This window comes from Pogona vitticeps, chromosome 2 (genome assembly GCF_051106095.1).
Source record: "Pogona vitticeps strain Pit_001003342236 chromosome 2, PviZW2.1, whole genome shotgun sequence".
NCBI classification, from domain to species: Eukaryota; Metazoa; Chordata; class Lepidosauria; order Squamata; family Agamidae; genus Pogona; species Pogona vitticeps.
In genome coordinates, this window is record NC_135784.1 from 183,768,041 (window position 1) to 183,790,060 (window position 22,020).

The window sequence follows — 22,020 nt, forward strand, 5'->3', positions numbered from 1 at the left end:
AGGAGGAGGAGGAGGAGGAGGAGGAGAGATTGAAACTGATGAAGCCTTAGCAGCAGATGGTAGTGGAACTTGACACTTGGGAGTAGGCAGTATAGCGACAAATTTGACAGTTGATGTGTCTGCATCTTTGGGCCTCTGTTTGTCAAGATCCTGCTTAGCTTCCTCGGCTATAACCCTTTCCATTACAGTTTTTAGAGAGTATTCTACACACCAGCAGTGCAGTGGGAATGAAGGTTGGTTGAAGAGTGATCTAACAGCTTGGAGGGATTTTATAGGCCGATTTCATGATTTGCAGTTAGGCTGGCATGCCTATTTATGGTATAAAAAGGACAAAGAACAAAAAAAATTTAATTCACATATGATAAGAAGAGCTTTACTGGGAATGTGGAGAAAAATTGTACAACAAATTTATTATAAAATACCTGTATGGGTGTCACCGTTAGAGGCCTTTATCCAACCCAGTCTTATGACAAAAACAAACTTTTTAAAATATCAAGATCTATTAAAAAAGGATGGTGAACTAAAGTCTAAAGAAGAGCTAGAGTCACAGAATATATATATAGAGTGGTGGCCTAGAGCACAGCTAGAATCTAGATATACAAAAGATAAAATAGAAGGCTTCTATTTAGAGCAAACGATTTTTGACAAACTTTTATTAGGTTCAAAAGAACAAACTGTTAAGAAAATGTATAATTATATGTTGGAAATTAAGATGCAAGATGAAATGGTTAAGGAATGTATGATTAAGTGGGCACAAAATATAGGGCATAACATTGATATTGATCAATGGCTGAAAATATGGCAAAATAATATAAAGCTTACAAGATCGGTGAACTTTAAAGAGAATATATATAAGATGTTTTATAGATGGCACATGACCCCAGAAAAATTGTCAAAGATGTATACAGATGTATCAAATAAGTGTTGGAAATGTGAATCACAAGTGGGAAGCTATTATCATATGTGGTGGTCATGTGGAGTAGCGAAACAATACTGGAAAAGAGTGCATGTAATGTTGGAACAAATATTGCTCTGTAAAGTGCCATTAACCCCAGAACTGTTTTTATTGAGTATGATACCTGAAAATATAGATAAGTCAAAGAATTATATAGTTATATACATAGTTACGGCAGCTAGAATTTTATATGCTAAAAATTGGAAAAGATCAACGGTACCGAAACAAGAAGATCTTATTGAAAAGATACGGGAAATAGCCGAAATGGACATTTTATCAGAAGTCATGAAGGACTATCCCTTGCAAAAGGCAACAGAAAGATGGGATCTATTTAACAAGTGGACAGAATCAACAGGCAGCTTGTGAACAGTACATATTGAAAGGAGAACTGAATCTAGAAGGCAGAAAAGAGTAAACAGAATAATTTAAAATCTTGATATGGCAATAGGTACAGAATGGATGAAAGTATGTTATTGTCTCCCCTCTTCCTCATCAATCCCAATTCCCTTTTCCTTTCTGTTATCCCTTATAAAAAATAAAAAGTACAAAAAAAAAAAAGAGTGATCTAACAGCTTGGAGGGATTTCTCCCAAAGATGGAATTTTAGTTTAGACTGCTGGTTCTTTAGAGCAACCTTGATAAATATTCGGCACTGAGAACAGGTGGGGGGCTGGTGCCCCTCATGGAGGCACTAAAGACACTTGAAATAGCTGTCAATGAGGGTATTTTGTTTGAGTGATCCGTACACCACTTAAAAGGGGCCATAGGGGCCATCAAATGGCACAAATGTCTCTAAGGACAAGAAAGAAACCCACAGGAGATTAAGAGAAGGGGGAGCAGAAGAACAGGGAAGGAAGGATCGACAAAGTTCTCTAAACAGTAGCTGAAAGGAACTGAGCTTCAACTGTTAGGTGGCATGACTTACACAGGGAGGAGGAGGGGTTACTTAATGATCTTCTTTGTATGATACAGAAGCCCTGAAAGGTTCTGATGAGGTTTCGGGCATGCCCAAAACACCCTATATGCATGATTCACAGAGGCCACAAAGAAGAACACTGCACTATTTTCAGTACAGCTGACTGAACTGTGTAAGAATGCCCGCAGAAGGAGACATGTAGATTATCCCTGGTGCCCATGTACCAACTAAGGCATGCACCCACTCTTCTTCCACCAGTTCATTCTCATTATTCACCCCTTCTGTTTTTAACGTAAACAGCTTGCTGTTTTACCATCCCGTACTTTGGTATAAATGTACCTTACCTGTTGATGCTGCCATGAGAACCCGCTCATCATTCAGCTGCCCTGCGAGGGCCAAAGCATAGGCTGTGAGAGCTGTAGTGTAAGGTCTTTGCAATGCACCATATTTTCTGGATAAATAGGTAGCAGCTTTGTTGACGCCGTTGTCCAGAATCTGGATTGAAAGGAGCAGAGGGGGGAAGTACCTATACATTAGCAGTGGTTGGAGGGTAATTTTCAGATATTGCCCGTTTGTGTTGTGCCTGGATGCCCCACTTCTGGGCCAGCTCTGCTGGGTTCAGTTTCCTTCAGATATGAAATACCTGAAAACTAAAGGTGTCTTTGCTGGCTAGATAGCTTAGTTAGATCCTGATTAAACTGGTGAAGGAACTGGTATTTGAATTGCTTTTAGCTGCAATTGCATTGTTGTTTAAAAAGTTGATCACATGCTACACAGTAGATCTTGGTTTTTTTCTCTCCCTGGACTTGCTTTATTATGTTTGGAAGTCCATCATTTAGCCTCTTGGCAGGGTGGTTTATTTTAACTCAGGGCTGAGTTGCAGCCTAATGTCTCCAATTGCGCAAAATGCCCTCCTCTCCCACCATAAATTGCTCCCTACCTCATTGCCCTCTGCTACCCTACTCCTTGCTTCCCCGTCCCCCCACTCACAGTCCCTGCTTGATCATGACCACCTCTTTGGGTAACCAGCAGAGGTGGCGGGGGAAGCAAGAGCGGCAAAAAGAGCCAGGGGGAAGGAGGGATGGGTAGGCACAGGGAGTGTGAAAGGAAGGGGAGGACGTGGCCAGTCCAGTGCAGGGTTGGAGGAGTGAAGAGTTGTCTTTGGGCAAAAAGTGGATCACAGGCATGGATCCACATGATTGTCATGTAGGATCATCCCCAAAAGAATCTCAGTCATAGGAACCATCTGTGCCCATAGATGGGACAGTGTTTGGGGGTAACTCCCATGTCAAAATCATGGGGATTTAGGAGAAGCCATGTGTAGATCAGTGTATTTACCCCACTGCAAAGCCAGACATCCTTCATTTCTGTGATGTATTCTGTGGGTACAAAGGGGAACACCTGGAGCATTCTTAAAGGAACAGAAGCGACCAAGCTTTCTAAAAGGACATGCAGCTTGGACCTCTCCCTCCCTCACCTCACCACAGCATCTGGGGTGAGCGGTTAGCCCAAGGGCAGAGTGGGCAAGCCTCAAATGAAATGATTTTTAAAGCCTGTGTAGATCTCTCAACCAACAAAGCTTAAACATTCAATAAAATGCATTAAATTTCCAAGAGGAGCAGTATAAAAATGGAACACCTTTACCGTGATTTCAAGGAGAGACAGATAGCTATTCATTTACCATGTGACTGTCACATGACTTTAAACTGCAGCCCCCCAAAAATCCTATGCGTATTGCAGGGTTAATCAATAATGCTGATAAGCCCTGAGTTAGGTTTCATGGGAGAGCCAACCTTTGTGGTCTTGGGAAAACTGCACAGTTCCAGAAGTGCCTCCCGAAGGAGGGGATGTTAAACCACTTCTGTGTACTCTCTACCTAGAAAACTCTGAAAAGAGTTGCCATAATTCAGAACTGATTTGGCAGCACACAATTATTGTTATTAAGGGTGTCTCTGCACGGTTTATAAATGCACAAGCAACATATCCTGGAAACAGGTGGGGATTCCAACAGCAGGCTGCGGAACCCCTAAGTGTAATTTAAGCCATCTCAGATTGTATTCTCAGCTCTAGCTGACTCTATATACAAATCTGTGTATAAATATATTGTATGCCACAACTCTGTAGCTCTCAAAATGGGAATGTGAGTACTAAAAGCAAGTTAAACGACATGTAAATGAGCAGCTAAGGTGGTACAGAAAAACTTGGACTGAAAAAGCCAATGACCAGAGTTCATTTGAATATTTATACCTGTGTAAGTTCAATGGCATAAGTCAGAGCACTAATTAATATGTCTCAAATTGAATTCCTAAATGTGTGCCAAGTAAGGACTTGTTAAGTAGCAGTTATTTGCTGCTACACTTATGCAGGTGCAAATATTCAGTTAGATTCTGGCTAAAATGAGAACTTCCCCAGATAGTTCTGCCAGCTCCATTTCAGAGTCAAAGCAAACAATATTTTTAACATGTTTTTATAAGTGTTCCTCAAGTGGTAAGAAATAATAGCATGTCATGGCACTATTTTCTTCAACATTTATGTACCATGCATTTATAAGTGCTGTGACTGGCCACTGGAAGGTTAACAAGTTCTCAGACAATCTGAAGAAAACCGGTTTTAAGAAGGAAACGAGAGTAATCATAGGAAATCTACTTTCCCTGTAATGTCCAATTTTACCCTCAGAAGGCTGAGGAACCTCACTAGATGTCTGCAGCAAGTGGCCAATTCATATCAGAGGAGAAGGGGGATTTTAAGGTCTTGTAGTGGCCCTGATTAAAGCTTTAAAGAAATTCTGTGCCAAAATTGCCCTCACATTTTGCAGCACCATTTGTGGATAGTGAAATGTTTGACATTTTGGGTGTCTGGGAATGAACTTACTTCTGGACACATGGCATGCCTTCCAAGTGGCTACAGGTTCATGGTGGCTAATTCCCCATCTCTCCCACCATTTTCAGCCAATTCCTGACCCCACTCAATCTCTCTTCAGCTTTACCTCTCCATCTCACTCTACCCAAATCCTGGGCTAAGGGTGTATAAGTAATAGGTCAAAAATCAACAACTCCTGTCCTTGGAAAATGAAGGTTGCAATGGCTTGGGTTTTCTTAAGTCCTGAAGGCTGAAGTTTGGCTCACTGCTAGGCCAGGAAGGCACAAAAACGTGGCAATGCAGAAAGACTCTGAGAATAAGATCACACTGTCAGAGGTGACTGTCTCTTACAACATCTATCATTGTAATGCATTGCTGCTTACATTGATGCGGTCTCTGCAGATCTCTTTGGACTCCAGCAGCGCAATCAGGACAAAAGCTGTTAATGCCACCTCTGGTTCAGCAGCGTCACCTTTATTATAGCCTCCCTAGAAAGAAGGCAAGAAAACAGCATTTACATATATAATTTTAAATTTAAAAGGTAGTGAGAGCTCTGATGCTGTAAGAAGGGATGCAGTATATAAAAAAGAAAGTCTGAAAATATAAAAGTCAAACTTGATGATACTTTAATCACATTTTTTTATTTACCAAAGTGCTCCTCTATCATGGTGAAAAACATCTATTTGTCCCAGCTTTTGATGTTCCTCTCACATATTTACTGGGCTTTGTTTTTAGATTGGCCATTAGAAGGTAAACACATGCTTAATTTACAAGTCTGATTCGTTGAGATGCCTATGTTTGAGAAAATCCTATTGTGGGAGGGAAATCAGGTGACTCATGCTTGCTTCCCTGCAGGAGCTTCAAGCATAAAAAAAAAATCTTAGAAAACTTACAAGACAAACACACAGGGCTATTAACAATTAAACAGGGTTTTGAAAACACACAAATTGTTTCAGAACAGAGCAGTTTTGTCTTGTGGCCCCAAAGGAACTAGAAAGAGGGGGACTCAGCAAAAGAAAGACAGGGGTGAGTCATTTATAAAAGGAAGCTCCTTTGGGAAGGTGGGGAGCACCATCACGCTTTGATTCTGTCAGACTTAGTACCTTCTTTGTAGGTAAAATAAGCATGAAGACTAATACATCTGACTCTTGATGACTCCTACTTATTTCTCTCAGAAGTCAAATCACAACTTTCTCTCCCACCATCATGGTGGTGTTTAACCACTACCTCACTCTGAAAGCCTTCAGAAGCTTATGTGAGGATGGGCCTCTTAGTCCTTGAGAGCACCAGAGAATACTGGTGACTTCCAGGCAAGGCTAGGAAAGACGGAATCTTGCCTGAGAAGGCTTGGAAAGCTCCTGCCAATCAGATTGCACAATACTGAGCAGATGGAACCGTGGTTTGTTCCGGGGGGGGGGCAGTTTCTATGTTGTTACTTTCTTCCTAGTTTTAAGCCTCTCTTGCACAGTCATTCCCTACAGTATGTCACATCCATTTCACTGTTCTAATCCTCATTACTAAAGCAGTCCTCTACAGATAGCACTATCCTCTCGTTCATCTCCCCTTATATATGCCTTTGCATAGAAACAGAGCAAGATGCCTTACATCTCCTCTAGTCTAGGTGCCACCCCACCACTGAGCTGCACTCACCCCCTCCCCATAAGCACCCCTGACTTTGTTTTGCAGCATCTCACCTATTGCCATTTCTTTGTCTTCTGTCTTTCCATTCTCTTTAAGCATATTTCCCATTTTGGACATTGCATTCACCTCCTTCAAACCTCTTGAGATCTACTGTCTTTTTGTTTTTAGGAGAAATTTATTCACACTTATTTGTCTTCTCCTTGCTATCAGAACTCCCAGAGAATAGAGGAGTTCCTTTTTTGAACTATTTGGACTACTGCCAATTCTGGCTGGGAAATTCTAGGAGTTTTAGTCCCCCCAAAAGGTAATATTTTCAAGCTCTGGAATCCTCTATTATTTGTATTGCCATCCCTCATCTTTGTTTCCCCTTTGTGGCTCCCTGGCTAAAATGTAGTTTGTAAATTAATTCCTGTTATGATCATTGTGAAAACTAGATTTTTCACGAGAAATGCCATTCAGAGCAGGAAAAAAACATACCGTCATTGTTCCACTGAGCACAGGGGCAACTTCTTGGAAAACCCCATCTGGCTTTTGCCTCTCCAGAACCAACCACTTTACCCCTCCACAGATGACATCCTTGGTAATGGTAGACTCAATTTTAGAAGCCATGGCAAAGACCTTTACAACGTACGCTGTTAGCCTGCAAAGAACATAAAGAATCAGCCCAACCATCTCAAGAAAGATCTTAATATAATTGGCTGTACACCTGATCTTGTGAGCCAAACATGGCAGGGTGGTTGTTAGCAAGGAAGGGTTCTCTGAAGTCATGTACTAGTTTTTTCAACAAGATCAGGAACAGACAAGATGAAAATACAGTAGAGCTCCCCTCACATCTATTCACTAACACTGGGGGAAGAAAGAAAGTGATCCACATTACTGGAGTAATAATGGATCAGCTTTGAGGAATAGCATCTGCTTGGCACCAGATGACAATCCCAGACATAGATGGGACTTTCAGGAGTGTTGGTGTTGAACAGGGAGCAAGAAGGTGTGAAGGGAAGTTCCTGATTCAGACTCTTTCCAGGCAATCTTGATCTTACCAAGTACTAGATGTGCGTCCTACATATGCGGCATACGAATGATCTGGTTTCTTATACACCAACTCCTGGGTATAACCTAAAACATAAGGAGAACAAGGAAAGCTCAGACAGCTCATAAAAACACACATGTTCATCTAAATGTGGAAAGACAACAGCACAAGTCCCCCCGACACACACACACACACACACACAGAGAGAGAGAGAGAGAGAGAGAGAAGTGTTGCACTGTCGCATCTTCCCTTTCCACTGAAGGGAGGGGGGCAAAGGGGAGCCTGTAGGTAGGGTTGCCAGATACATTGGTACCAAAAGGAGGACATAGAAAGACAAAAAGGAGGACAAAGGAGGACATATTGAATGTTTCATTTGAATCCACATTAAACCCGCAATCAATACAATTTGATTACAATTCCTGCCAATAAACATCTCTTAGTGAACTGTCCAAAAAACAGTCATGTTAAAAAATAAAAATAAATTCAATGGAGGCTTTTTACAAAATACCAAAGAATATTATTTAAACAGCTAATTGTACAACTACTACCTTGAAATACTTGCTGTTCTCAGCAGAGCTAAATGCAATGGAGAGTAAATTTTGCAATGTTCCTTTTTCCATGGTTTTATGAAAAAGTCAAGTCTCTGTGTGTGTGTGTGTGTGTATGTCTCTCCCTCTCCCTCTCCCTCCATCTGACACACAAACCCTTCCTCAATGTTCAAACAATCAGTTGCTTCAGTTCACTATGTCCATTTCCTCTCATGTCCATTTCTACCCATCCCTCCCTCGCACCTTTGAGCCGTCTCTCCCTTGCAGTCACAATCTTTTTTTCATGATTTTATAAAACTAAGTCTCTTTCTCACTCACATACATCCTCCCTCCCTCCCTAAATTTTCCCCAATCTTACTTTTAAACAAGCCTCTGTCAAGCTCTCTCACACCTTTCTTCCCTCCTTGATTGAAGTTTCCTTCGTGCTCTCAGTCACCTCCCCCGGAAGCAGTCACTGATTGCCCCGGCTCTGTTGCACAGCGGGGACCAATTAAACTGGCTTATCTCCGATCAGAACCATCAGAACGGAGGATATACAAGCCGCTGCCGGGAGGATTTACAAATGCCTTACAACCAAGGAGGGAGGGAGAGATGATTTACATTTTCAGGTAGAAATGCCGGACATTTTAAAGCTTTTTAGCTTTGCCTGCCGGACGCAGGATTTTCGCTTAAAAAGCAGGACATGTCCTCCCTTTTCCGGACGTCTGGTGTCACATACAGCACTGATGGTACCTGTCTGTCATGGGTTTGGAGGGAAAGTTCCATCCTATGGGGAGTGGAAGGCGGGACATCAGGGGGGAGGAGCTGTACTGTATATATATTTGGAGCTTGTGTGGAGAGTTAGGAGTTGGAGTCTGTGTGTCAGACTGGGTACAACTGTGTGTCAGTTAGTACATACCTGATAGGTTCAGGTTTCTATTTAGGTAGCCAGAACTGATAGGTTCAGGGTCTGTGCGTTACCTTAAAGGGTTCTGTGGGAACCAATCTGTTGTATGTATATGATTAGGACTATGCCACGTTACATTATCCTATTTACCTGATTCTTTTATTTATCCTGTTTGTTATTTCAATAAACCTTGCTCTTTTATTTATTAAAATCCATTCCTGGTCTGTGTGACTCCTTACAGGGAATGGTTGGTGGCAGCATAATTACAGGGTGGTATACTCCAGTAGGTCTGGGGTTGCCACATTGATTGGTGTCCAGCGTGTGGGATACGACTGGTCCAGTTGTCCAGTGGTCCAGCAAAGCCTTGGCAAGTGTGCCCAGAGCAAGGGGGGTCTAGTCAGGGAAAATCTGAGGGCGCGTAGGTAATCTTCTAGGCTTACCTCACGGGGAGGTAGGCTAGTGGAAGAACGTGCACACTCAGATTGGGGGGGGACTAGATTAGGGAGCTCTGAGGCAACCCGTTTTGGCGGGAAAGGGCTGAGGCAAAGCTGCGTGAAGTAACAGTGATCTAGCCTGTCTGCTGAGAGGCCTAGCAGAGGGGGTGGATTCTGCCTGGCAACAGTTGCAAGTTGGTGCTGAAGGAACAGCAGCAGTCTATAGAAGGCTGTTTCTGAGGCAAAAGGGAAAAAAGTCGTCGTTTTATTTTGAGGCTTGACTTTTGAAGGCAGCCTGTTCTGGGGGGATTATGCCCTTGACTCGAAGCCAGATGGCAGAAATGGGGGAAGTGAGAGAACCACAGGGAGACCAAGGTTCTGAGGAGGAATTTGGCTCAGTGCAGGATGAGAGCACGGGAGAACTGACCTCAGAACTCAGAATAATGCTCCTAGCCCAACAGCATGAACTGAGGGTGAGGGAAATGGAGGAAAGGGAAAGAGAGAAACAGAGACAATTTGAAATGGAAAAGGAAGAGAAACAGGAAAGGGAAAGGGAGAAACAAAGACAATTTGAGATAGAGAGAGAGAGAATGGAAAGAGAAGAAAGATTGGAGAGAGAGAGGATGGCGTTTGAGTTAAGAAAATTGGAAATGATGAATCAGAACAATAATAACAATAGAGATTCTGAGGTGGGCCAATTGTGTAAAACTGACTTGAAGAAATTCCCTGTGTACCACAAGGGAGATTGCCCTGAGGTGTTCTTTTCCCTTGTGGAAAGAGCGTTTGTAGACTTCTCAGTAAGGGAAACTGAGAAGATGACCATTATGCGATCTTTAATCAGTGGCAGCCTGGCAGAAGTCTATGCAGAGATGCCAGTGGAACTGCTGAAAGACTTCGCTGAGTTTAAAAAACTGGTGTTTGCCCGACATGGGATAAATGCGGAACAGCTGAGGCAAAGATTCAGGTCACTCACAAAAAAACCAGAGCAGACTTTTACCCAAGTGGGGGCCCAACTGGTGAGGTTGCTAGAGAAATGGCTGTCTCAGGAGGGGACAGAGACCTTCCAGCAGCTCAAAGACCTGATAGTGCTGGAACAATTTTATTCAGTCCTGCATGGGGAACTAAAGTTCCATGTGAGGGAGAGGAAACCTAAATCGGTGACAGAAGCGGCCGAGATCGCAGATTTTATTTCCCAAATAAGGAAGCCCTTAGGTGCTGAGGGGAAAACTGTGGGTAAGCCCAAAGAAACCTACAGCAGGTACTCTCAAGGACCAGGGAAAAACCAGCAAGGGGGAGGGGCCCATGTTGAAGGGAAGCCCTCAGACATGAAACCACCAAGATCTCAGATTTTGGAGGGAAAACCAAAACCAGATGAGAAAGACTCCAAGTACAGCAGAAAATGTTATTTCTGTCAAGGAAAGGGCCATCTAATCTCAGAGTGTGAGAAATTAAAGCAGCTAAAGGGAAATTTGCCTCATGATTTGAGTGGAACCAAGCCAAAAGCTGTGTTCTGTGTCCAGACAGAGCAAAGCTCCTTGCCACTGAGGGAGCCTGTTGCCATGGCTACTCAATCTGGACCAGTTACATCTGCTGATCAGGCTGGGGAAAATGGTCCTCTTGTGGAGGTCAAGCGCTGCTTACTAGTTAGGACAGATTCCCAATTGTTTGAGACCGCAGGGGTGGACGTAGGAATACTTGACCATCAGTATAGGGGGCTAAGGGATACTTGTTCCCAGGTGACCCTGTGCCATCCAGACATTATTCCTAGAAAGTATATAATCCCAAATGAGAGCCTGAAGGTGGCAGGGATTGAGGGGCAGGTGATCTCACTGCCAGTAGCTGAGGTACCTGTGAGCTTTCAAGGCTGGAGGGGAGTTTGGCGGCTAGCGATTTCATTTCCCACGAGCAGCCGTGCTCGTGGGAAATGACCTGGCTGAACATGTGAAACGGGTGCTAGTGATTACACGCTCACAAGCTACCACAGGGACAGTTCAGGGGGGGTACTGAAGAGCCCGAGGTTGAAGCAGATGAGGGTAGTCCCGAAGCTGTGGTAGAAACCTTAACCACAGACAGCAAATTTGGCCAAGAGCAAAAGGCAGACGCCACTCTCCGAAAGTGTTTTGAAAAGGTGACAGACACCCAGCTAACACCTGAAACCCCAGCGAGATTTCGCGAGAAAAAGGGAATTTTATATAGAGAGACCCTGATGAATATCTCAAAAGGGGGAGATGGGATCAGAAGTCAGCTAGTGGTACCTGAAAAGTATCGCCCCATGATCTTACAAAGGGGGCACTCTGACATGTTTGCTGCGCACTTAGGGGTGAACAAAACACAGCAGAGAATCACACAAAATTTTTACTGGCCTGAAATAGGGAAGCAGATCAAGGAGTTCTGTAAACAATGTGATGTGTGTCAGAGGCAGGGGAATAACCGTGACAGGACCAAAGCAAAGTTGTGCCCTTTGCCTGTGATCGACACCCCATTCAAATGTATAGGAGTGGATATTGTGGGACCTTTGCCCAAGGCCACAAAGAGGGGGAACCGGTTCATTCTCACCATTGTGGACCATGCCACGAGGTACCCCGAAGCCATTCCCTTGACTAACATCGAAACTAACACAGTGGCAGATGCCTTGGTGGGGTATATGTCCAGGATGGGATTTGCCTCAGAAATAATCACAGATTTGGGCACATCGTTTACATCAAAGCTCATGAAACGGTTATGGCAAATCTGTGGAATTAAACACAAGGAAACCACTGCCTATCACCCCGAAAGTAATGGGTTAACGGAGAAGTTCAATGGGACTCTGATGCGCATGATTAGGGCTTACTTGGCAGAGAATCCAAACAATTGGGACCAGAAGCTGCAATCCCTTTTGTTTGCTTATCGATCAGTGCCACAAGCCAGTACCGGGTTCAGTCCGTTTGAACTTTTGTTTGGGAGAAAAGTAAGAGGTCCACTTGATTTAATCAAACAAAATTGGGAGCAGATCACCCAGGATGACCCACAAGATGTTGTGACGTATATAGACACTTTAATGAATGACCTGAAGAGAAACCTAGAGCTAGCAGCAGAGACCCTGCAAGCTCAGAAGGTCAGACAGAAAACCTGGTATGACCAGAAAGCCAGGGAGAGGCACTTTAACCCAGGGGAGGAAGTGCTTTGGCTTAGGCCCTGCAAAGAGAACAAACTGCAGCTCAAATGGGCAGGACCATACAGGGTCATTTCCAAGATGTCGGATCTGAACTACCTTATAGAACAGGAGGAACACCAAACACGAAGGGTGGTACATGTGAATGCCCTGAAACCCTACTACAGAGGGGAACAGAGGGTTTTATTTGCCATAAAAGCAGCTGAGAGTGAGGAAGCTGAATTACCCTTCTGGGAGGGTAGAGGGGAAGTGAAATACAACCCAGATGAGGTGAAGATCAGTCCTGCACTCACCCAAGACCAGCAGCAAGAACTAAAAGTGCTGCTCACTAAATATCATAAGGTTTTTTCGAATAAGCCGGGGATAGTGAAGGGAGTGATGCATCGGATCCACACAGGGGATGCAACCCCGCAAGCAGTATCCCCATACCGAGTAACGGGACCCTATAGGGACAAGGTGCGGAAGGAGCTGGACGAGATGCTTAGGGAGAACATAATTGTCCCCTCTTCTAGTCCTTGGTCCTCTCCGATAGTCCTGGTGGACAAGCCTGATGGGAGCATTAGGTTTTGTGTAGATTACCGGAAATTAAACCGCGTAACCACTCCTGATGCCTACCCAATGCCCAGGCTAGACAACCTGATTGAAACCATAGGGGGTTGTCGGTTCATTTCATCGTTGGACCTAGTAAAGGGTTACTGGCAATTAAGGATTGATCCCAGGGATCAGGAAAAGACCGCATTTTGCAGCCCTTTCGGTCTATATGAGTTTAGAGTCCTTAGTTTTGGTCTCAGAAATGCACCAGCCACATTCCAAAGGCTGATGGACCAGACCTTAGCAGGGCTCAGTGACTTTACTGTGGCCTACATTGACGATATAGGGATCTTCAGCAATACCTGGGAAGATCACCTGAAACACCTGGAGATAGTGCTGCAGAGGTTAAGTGCAGCAGGGCTAACAGTAAAGGCAAGCAAGTGTCAGCTGGGTAGCCCAGAAATAAAATACTTGGGTCACATAGTAGGGGGAGGAGCGATCAAACCCCTAGAGACCAAGATAGAAGCCGTTCGTGATTGGCCCAGACCCAACACCAAGAAAAAAGTCAAATCATTTCTTGGGTTGGTGGGCTACTACAGAAAGTTCATCCCGAGGTTTAGCGAGATAGCGACTCCGCTGACCGATCTGACGCGGAAGAAGACTGATGACCGCATCCCGTGGACCAGCGACTGTGAGGAGGCGTTCCAGAGGTTGAAGGAGGCGCTCGTCCATTATCCAGTGCTGCGTGCTCCAGACTTCGATCGAGAGTTCATCATCTACACCGATGCGTCTAACAGCGGGGTAGGAGCAGTTCTTTGCCAGGAGGATGAAAATGGTGACCAGCATCCAGTGTCCTACCTGAGTAGGAAACTCCAGAAAGGTGAGAGACATTTGGCAACCGTGGAAAAGGAGTGCCTGGCCATAGTATACGCGATTCAGAAGGCCAAACCTTACATCTGGGGAAGACATTTTGTTCTGTGCACTGACCACTCACCACTGCAGTGGTTAAAGACAATGAAAACCCATAATAGTAAACTTATGAGGTGGGCTTTAAACCTGCAAGATTTTGACTTTGAAGTGAAGGTGGTCAGAGGGTCAATGAACTGTGTTGCTGACGCCTTGTCAAGAAGACCCGACGAATGAAGACGGCGAAGAACCATGGACTATGTATATTTTGGTGACCAAAAGTTAAAATGTACCTGTTTATTGAACAGGCTTGGTTTGTATTAATAAAGGTAACTTAATGTATTGCAATTATTAATGTTTAAATGCATAATTGAGATGTTTGACCTAGAGTGAGTAAGTATGGTATTGTATTATAATGTATAACTGTTTTGTGTTGTGATCCTGGTTGTTTTTTTGGAGAAAAGCACTTTAGCTTTTCCTCCGCAAAACAACTTATAAAGAGGGGAGGTGTCACATACAGCACTGATGGTACCTGTCTGTCATGGGTTTGGAGGGAAAGTTCCATCCTATGGGGAGTGGAAGGCGGGACATCAGGGGGGAGGAGCTGTACTGTATATATATTTGGAGCTTGTGTGGAGAGTTAGGAGTTGGAGTCTGTGTGTCAGACTGGGTACAACTGTGTGTCAGTTAGTACATACCTGATAGGTTCAGGTTTCTATTTAGGTAGCCAGAACTGATAGGTTCAGGGTCTGTGCGTTACCTTAAAGGGTTCTGTGGGAACCAATCTGTTGTATGTATATGATTAGGACTATGCCACGTTACATTATCCTATTTACCTGATTCTTTTATTTATCCTGTTTGTTATTTCAATAAACCTTGCTCTTTTATTTATTAAAATCCATTCCTGGTCTGTGTGACTCCTTACAGGGAATGGTTGGTGGCAGCATAATTACAGGGTGGTATACTCCAGTAGGTCTGGGGTTGCCACATTGATTGGTGTCCAGCGTGTGGGATACGACTGGTCCAGTTGTCCAGTGGTCCAGCAAAGCCTTGGCAAGTGTGCCCAGAGCAAGGGGGGTCTAGTCAGGGAAAATCTGAGGGCGCGTAGGTAATCTTCTAGGCTTACCTCACGGGGAGGTAGGCTAGTGGAAGAACGTGCACACTCAGATTGGGGGGGGACTAGATTAGGGAGCTCTGAGGCAACCCGTTTTGGCGGGAAAGGGCTGAGGCAAAGCTGCGTGAAGTAACAGTGATCTAGCCTGTCTGCTGAGAGGCCTAGCAGAGGGGGTGGATTCTGCCTGGCAACAGTTGCAAGTTGGTGCTGAAGGAACAGCAGCAGTCTATAGAAGGCTGTTTCTGAGGCAAAAGGGAAAAAAGTCGTCGTTTTATTTTGAGGCTTGACTTTTGAAGGCAGCCTGTTCTGGGGGGATTATGCCCTTGACTCGAAGCCAGATGGCAGAAATGGGGGAAGTGAGAGAACCACAGGGAGACCAAGGTTCTGAGGAGGAATTTGGCTCAGTGCAGGATGAGAGCACGGGAGAACTGACCTCAGAACTCAGAATAATGCTCCTAGCCCAACAGCATGAACTGAGGGTGAGGGAAATGGAGGAAAGGGAAAGAGAGAAACAGAGACAATTTGAAATGGAAAAGGAAGAGAAACAGGAAAGGGAAAGGGAGAAACAAAGACAATTTGAGATAGAGAGAGAGAGAATGGAAAGAGAAGAAAGATTGGAGAGAGAGAGGATGGCGTTTGAGTTAAGAAAATTGGAAATGATGAATCAGAACAATAATAACAATAGAGATTCTGAGGTGGGCCAATTGTGTAAAACTGACTTGAAGAAATTCCCTGTGTACCACAAGGGAGATTGCCCTGAGGTGTTCTTTTCCCTTGTGGAAAGAGCGTTTGTAGACTTCTCAGTAAGGGAAACTGAGAAGATGACCATTATGCGATCTTTAATCAGTGGCAGCCTGGCAGAAGTCTATGCAGAGATGCCAGTGGAACTGCTGAAAGACTTCGCTGAGTTTAAAAAACTGGTGTTTGCCCGACATGGGATAAATGCGGAACAGCTGAGGCAAAGATTCAGGTCACTCACAAAAAAACCAGAGCAGACTTTTACCCAAGTGGGGGCCCAACTGGTGAGGTTGCTAGAGAAATGGCTGTCTCAGGAGGGGACAGAGACCTTCCAGCAGCTCAAAGACCTGATAGTGCTGGAACAATTTTATTCAGTCCTGCATGGGGAACTAAAGTTCCATGTGAGGGAGAGGAAACCTAAATCGGTGACAGAAGCGGCCGAGATCGCAGATTTTATTTCCCAAATAAGGAAGCCCTTAGGTGCTGAGGGGAAAACTGTGGGTAAGCCCAAAGAAACCTACAGCAGGTACTCTCAAGGACCAGGGAAAAACCAGCAAGGGGGAGGGGCCCATGTTGAAGGGAAGCCCTCAGACATGAAACCACCAAGATCTCAGATTTTGGAGGGAAAACCAAAACCAGATGAGAAAGACTCCAAGTACAGCAGAAAATGTTATTTCTGTCAAGGAAAGGGCCATCTAATCTCAGAGTGTGAGAAATTAAAGCAGCTAAAGGGAAATTTGCCTCATGATTTGAGTGGAACCAAGCCAAAAGCTGTGTTCTGTGTCCAGACAGAGCAAAGCTCCTTGCCACTGAGGGAGCCTGTTGCCATGGCTACTCAATCTGGACCAGTTACATCTGCTGATCAGGCTGGGGAAAATGGTCCTCTTGTGGAGGTCAAGCGCTGCTTACTAGTTAGGACAGATTCCCAATTGTTTGAGACCGCAGGGGTGGACGTAGGAATACTTGACCATCAGTATAGGGGGCTAAGGGATACTTGTTCCCAGGTGACCCTGTGCCATCCAGACATTATTCCTAGAAAGTATATAATCCCAAATGAGAGCCTGAAGGTGGCAGGGATTGAGGGGCAGGTGATCTCACTGCCAGTAGCTGAGGTACCTGTGAGCTTTCAAGGCTGGAGGGGAGTTTGGCGGCTAGCGATTTCATTTCCCACGAGCAGCCGTGCTCGTGGGAAATGACCTGGCTGAACATGTGAAACGGGTGCTAGTGATTACACGCTCACAAGCTACCACAGGGACAGTTCAGGGGGGGTACTGAAGAGCCCGAGGTTGAAGCAGATGAGGGTAGTCCCGAAGCTGTGGTAGAAACCTTAACCACAGACAGCAAATTTGGCCAAGAGCAAAAGGCAGACGCCACTCTCCGAAAGTGTTTTGAAAAGGTGACAGACACCCAGCTAACACCTGAAACCCCAGCGAGATTTCGCGAGAAAAAGGGAATTTTATATAGAGAGACCCTGATGAATATCTCAAAAGGGGGAGATGGGATCAGAAGTCAGCTAGTGGTACCTGAAAAGTATCGCCCCATGATCTTACAAAGGGGGCACTCTGACATGTTTGCTGCGCACTTAGGGGTGAACAAAACACAGCAGAGAATCACACAAAATTTTTACTGGCCTGAAATAGGGAAGCAGATCAAGGAGTTCTGTAAACAATGTGATGTGTGTCAGAGGCAGGGGAATAACCGTGACAGGACCAAAGCAAAGTTGTGCCCTTTGCCTGTGATCGACACCCCATTCAAATGTATAGGAGTGGATATTGTGGGACCTTTGCCCAAGGCCACAAAGAGGGGGAACCGGTTCATTCTCACCATTGTGGACCATGCCACGAGGTACCCCGAAGCCATTCCCTTGACTAACATCGAAACTAACACAGTGGCAGATGCCTTGGTGGGGTATATGTCCAGGATGGGATTTGCCTCAGAAATAATCACAGATTTGGGCACATCGTTTACATCAAAGCTCATGAAACGGTTATGGCAAATCTGTGGAATTAAACACAAGGAAACCACTGCCTATCACCCCGAAAGTAATGGGTTAACGGAGAAGTTCAATGGGACTCTGATGCGCATGATTAGGGCTTACTTGGCAGAGAATCCAAACAATTGGGACCAGAAGCTGCAATCCCTTTTGTTTGCTTATCGATCAGTGCCACAAGCCAGTACCGGGTTCAGTCCGTTTGAACTTTTGTTTGGGAGAAAAGTAAGAGGTCCACTTGATTTAATCAAACAAAATTGGGAGCAGATCACCCAGGATGACCCACAAGATGTTGTGACGTATATAGACACTTTAATGAATGACCTGAAGAGAAACCTAGAGCTAGCAGCAGAGACCCTGCAAGCTCAGAAGGTCAGACAGAAAACCTGGTATGACCAGAAAGCCAGGGAGAGGCACTTTAACCCAGGGGAGGAAGTGCTTTGGCTTAGGCCCTGCAAAGAGAACAAACTGCAGCTCAAATGGGCAGGACCATACAGGGTCATTTCCAAGATGTCGGATCTGAACTACCTTATAGAACAGGAGGAACACCAAACACGAAGGGTGGTACATGTGAATGCCCTGAAACCCTACTACAGAGGGGAACAGAGGGTTTTATTTGCCATAAAAGCAGCTGAGAGTGAGGAAGCTGAATTACCCTTCTGGGAGGGTAGAGGGGAAGTGAAATACAACCCAGATGAGGTGAAGATCAGTCCTGCACTCACCCAAGACCAGCAGCAAGAACTAAAAGTGCTGCTCACTAAATATCATAAGGTTTTTTCGAATAAGCCGGGGATAGTGAAGGGAGTGATGCATCGGATCCACACAGGGGATGCAACCCCGCAAGCAGTATCCCCATACCGAGTAACGGGACCCTATAGGGACAAGGTGCGGAAGGAGCTGGACGAGATGCTTAGGGAGAACATAATTGTCCCCTCTTCTAGTCCTTGGTCCTCTCCGATAGTCCTGGTGGACAAGCCTGATGGGAGCATTAGGTTTTGTGTAGATTACCGGAAATTAAACCGCGTAACCACTCCTGATGCCTACCCAATGCCCAGGCTAGACAACCTGATTGAAACCATAGGGGGTTGTCGGTTCATTTCATCGTTGGACCTAGTAAAGGGTTACTGGCAATTAAGGATTGATCCCAGGGATCAGGAAAAGACCGCATTTTGCAGCCCTTTCGGTCTATATGAGTTTAGAGTCCTTAGTTTTGGTCTCAGAAATGCACCAGCCACATTCCAAAGGCTGATGGACCAGACCTTAGCAGGGCTCAGTGACTTTACTGTGGCCTACATTGACGATATAGGGATCTTCAGCAATACCTGGGAAGATCACCTGAAACACCTGGAGATAGTGCTGCAGAGGTTAAGTGCAGCAGGGCTAACAGTAAAGGCAAGCAAGTGTCAGCTGGGTAGCCCAGAAATAAAATACTTGGGTCACATAGTAGGGGGAGGAGCGATCAAACCCCTAGAGACCAAGATAGAAGCCGTTCGTGATTGGCCCAGACCCAACACCAAGAAAAAAGTCAAATCATTTCTTGGGTTGGTGGGCTACTACAGAAAGTTCATCCCGAGGTTTAGCGAGATAGCGACTCCGCTGACCGATCTGACGCGGAAGAAGACTGATGACCGCATCCCGTGGACCAGCGACTGTGAGGAGGCGTTCCAGAGGTTGAAGGAGGCGCTCGTCCATTATCCAGTGCTGCGTGCTCCAGACTTCGATCGAGAGTTCATCATCTACACCGATGCGTCTAACAGCGGGGTAGGAGCAGTTCTTTGCCAGGAGGATGAAAATGGTGACCAGCATCCAGTGTCCTACCTGAGTAGGAAACTCCAGAAAGGTGAGAGACATTTGGCAACCGTGGAAAAGGAGTGCCTGGCCATAGTATACGCGATTCAGAAGGCCAAACCTTACATCTGGGGAAGACATTTTGTTCTGTGCACTGACCACTCACCACTGCAGTGGTTAAAGACAATGAAAACCCATAATAGTAAACTTATGAGGTGGGCTTTAAACCTGCAAGATTTTGACTTTGAAGTGAAGGTGGTCAGAGGGTCAATGAACTGTGTTGCTGACGCCTTGTCAAGAAGACCCGACGAATGAAGACGGCGAAGAACCATGGACTATGTATATTTTGGTGACCAAAAGTTAAAATGTACCTGTTTATTGAACAGGCTTGGTTTGTATTAATAAAGGTAACTTAATGTATTGCAATTATTAATGTTTAAATGCATAATTGAGATGTTTGACCTAGAGTGAGTAAGTATGGTATTGTATTATAATGTATAACTGTTTTGTGTTGTGATCCTGGTTGTTTTTTTGGAGAAAAGCACTTTAGCTTTTCCTCCGCAAAACAACTTATAAAGAGGGGAGGTGTCACATACAGCACTGATGGTACCTGTCTGTCATGGGTTTGGAGGGAAAGTTCCATCCTATGGGGAGTGGAAGGCGGGACATCAGGGGGGAGGAGCTGTACTGTATATATATTTGGAGCTTGTGTGGAGAGTTAGGAGTTGGAGTCTGTGTGTCAGACTGGGTACAACTGTGTGTCAGTTAGTACATACCTGATAGGTTCAGGTTTCTATTTAGGTAGCCAGAACTGATAGGTTCAGGGTCTGTGCGTTACCTTAAAGGGTTCTGTGGGAACCAATCTGTTGTATGTATATGATTAGGACTATGCCACGTTACATTATCCTATTTACCTGATTCTTTTATTTATCCTGTTTGTTATTTCAATAAACCTTGCTCTTTTATTTATTAAAATCCATTCCTGGTCTGTGTGACTCCTTACAGGGAATGGTTGGTGGCAGCATAATTACAGGGTGGTATACTCCAGTAGGTCTGGGGTTGCCACATCTGGCAACCCTACCTGTAGGTCCTTTTATATCCTCAGGGCCCTTAAGCTAGGCCTCCCATAGCACCCCAATATTAGGTTTTAAATAAAGGTATTTTTGGAAACCCTAGGAGTGGTGATTTTCCTAAAGAAATTGGATGCGGGGCTCACAAATCCACTCAGCGGTTCCTCCTCCCACAAAAAAAACACACCTAAAAATGTAATTCTTAAAATGAGAATCTGCTATTTTCCCCTCCCCCATTTTCAGGGCTAATGTGACCTGTGATGGGTCTTGGACAGTGGACAATTAGACACACAACACGCATGCACCTGGAACTGCCAAAGTGTTTCATTTCACTTAGTTATAGGCTTTGTTTGTTTGTTTTTGGGTTTGATTCATGTTTCCATTTCTCTGAAGACTCCACTTTTCATTCCAGCCAGTTGCTCAGTCAGGCGACACCAACCGACGTTCGCTAAGGAATCGTCGGCAGGGCTTCCCTGGTTGCTCTACCCAGAAACTGCAAGACCGGAACAGAAGGCAGCTCAAGAGAGGAGCACCGGCCTCCACTCTGGCGCCTGATTCCCACACTTTGAGAAAGTGTCCGCTTCCAACCTGGCACCTCAACCTTTTCTAAATCATCAAAAGAGACATATTGTATTTTTTGTGTGAGAACATTATGACAAGAGCTCATTTAGCCAGCAATTTATCATTTCGCTCAGTAAAAACAGGCACAAAGGGGTATAAGTACTCCCAGTGGTACTCACATGTTTTCCCAACAGTTGTGGGGTTTTATCAAGGATTGGGGCCTTAGCAGTCAGAACATAAAAGTTCTCACATGCCTCTCATCTTCCAGGGACACACGAGACCACAATGCCTGCTAAATCTAATGTATATATGTGAGAAAAAGTACTACAACAAAAAGGTATCTGTCATCACTTAAAAGAACAATCCTTCTAAATACATGCTAGTTATACTACATACTATAGTTTACCTTCAGAGTTTGGCACCACGGCACTGCAACAGAATTATTAAGTGCCCATCATGAAAGAATTTGAGCTGTTCCAGCCAGTCAGACTGGTTCAGCATCCTTCATCTGGGCCCTAAATTCAGCCAGAATATAGGATGAATGAATCAACAGACATATTGCATCAGTTGGTGGAAGAACAAGCCCTGAATGACTGCTTGCCTTACCTTTCGTGATCTGGCTGAGTGCATGACTTCTCCGATCCACCCCAAGCTTCTCCCATTGGCCTGTGGCGTCAAGGTAGTGAGTGGCGATAACGGTTGGTGTCATTCTGATCATGTTCTGCTCCCCACAGCCAGAAGGGGTTATGATGAGATGTTCCAGATTGGTTCCATCAATTGAGTCTTCAACAATCTGAGCCACAGGGTCACCTAATGTCACATGCAGAGAGATACTAACATTATTATATATTTAATTTTTTTATTTTATTAGACTTGTATATCACCTATCTAGAACATGTCTAC

General features: G+C 44.7%; 1 protein-coding gene across 1 annotated transcript in view; it reads right to left on the reverse strand.

Moving 5' to 3' along the window:
* LOC110070845 (A.superbus venom factor 1) overlaps positions 1–22,020 on the reverse strand; it is a 106,088-nt gene that overhangs the window by 31,132 nt on the left and 52,936 nt on the right. The window contains exons 24-28 of the mRNA XM_072991546.2: positions 21,724–21,927; positions 7,411–7,486; positions 6,848–7,010; positions 5,113–5,217; positions 2,215–2,365 (exon numbers count right to left, since the gene is read on the reverse strand). Coding sequence (XP_072847647.2) covers positions 2,215–2,365; positions 5,113–5,217; positions 6,848–7,010; positions 7,411–7,486; positions 21,724–21,927 — 699 coding nt within the window. The remainder of the gene's footprint in view (positions 1–2,214; positions 2,366–5,112; positions 5,218–6,847; positions 7,011–7,410; positions 7,487–21,723; positions 21,928–22,020) is intronic.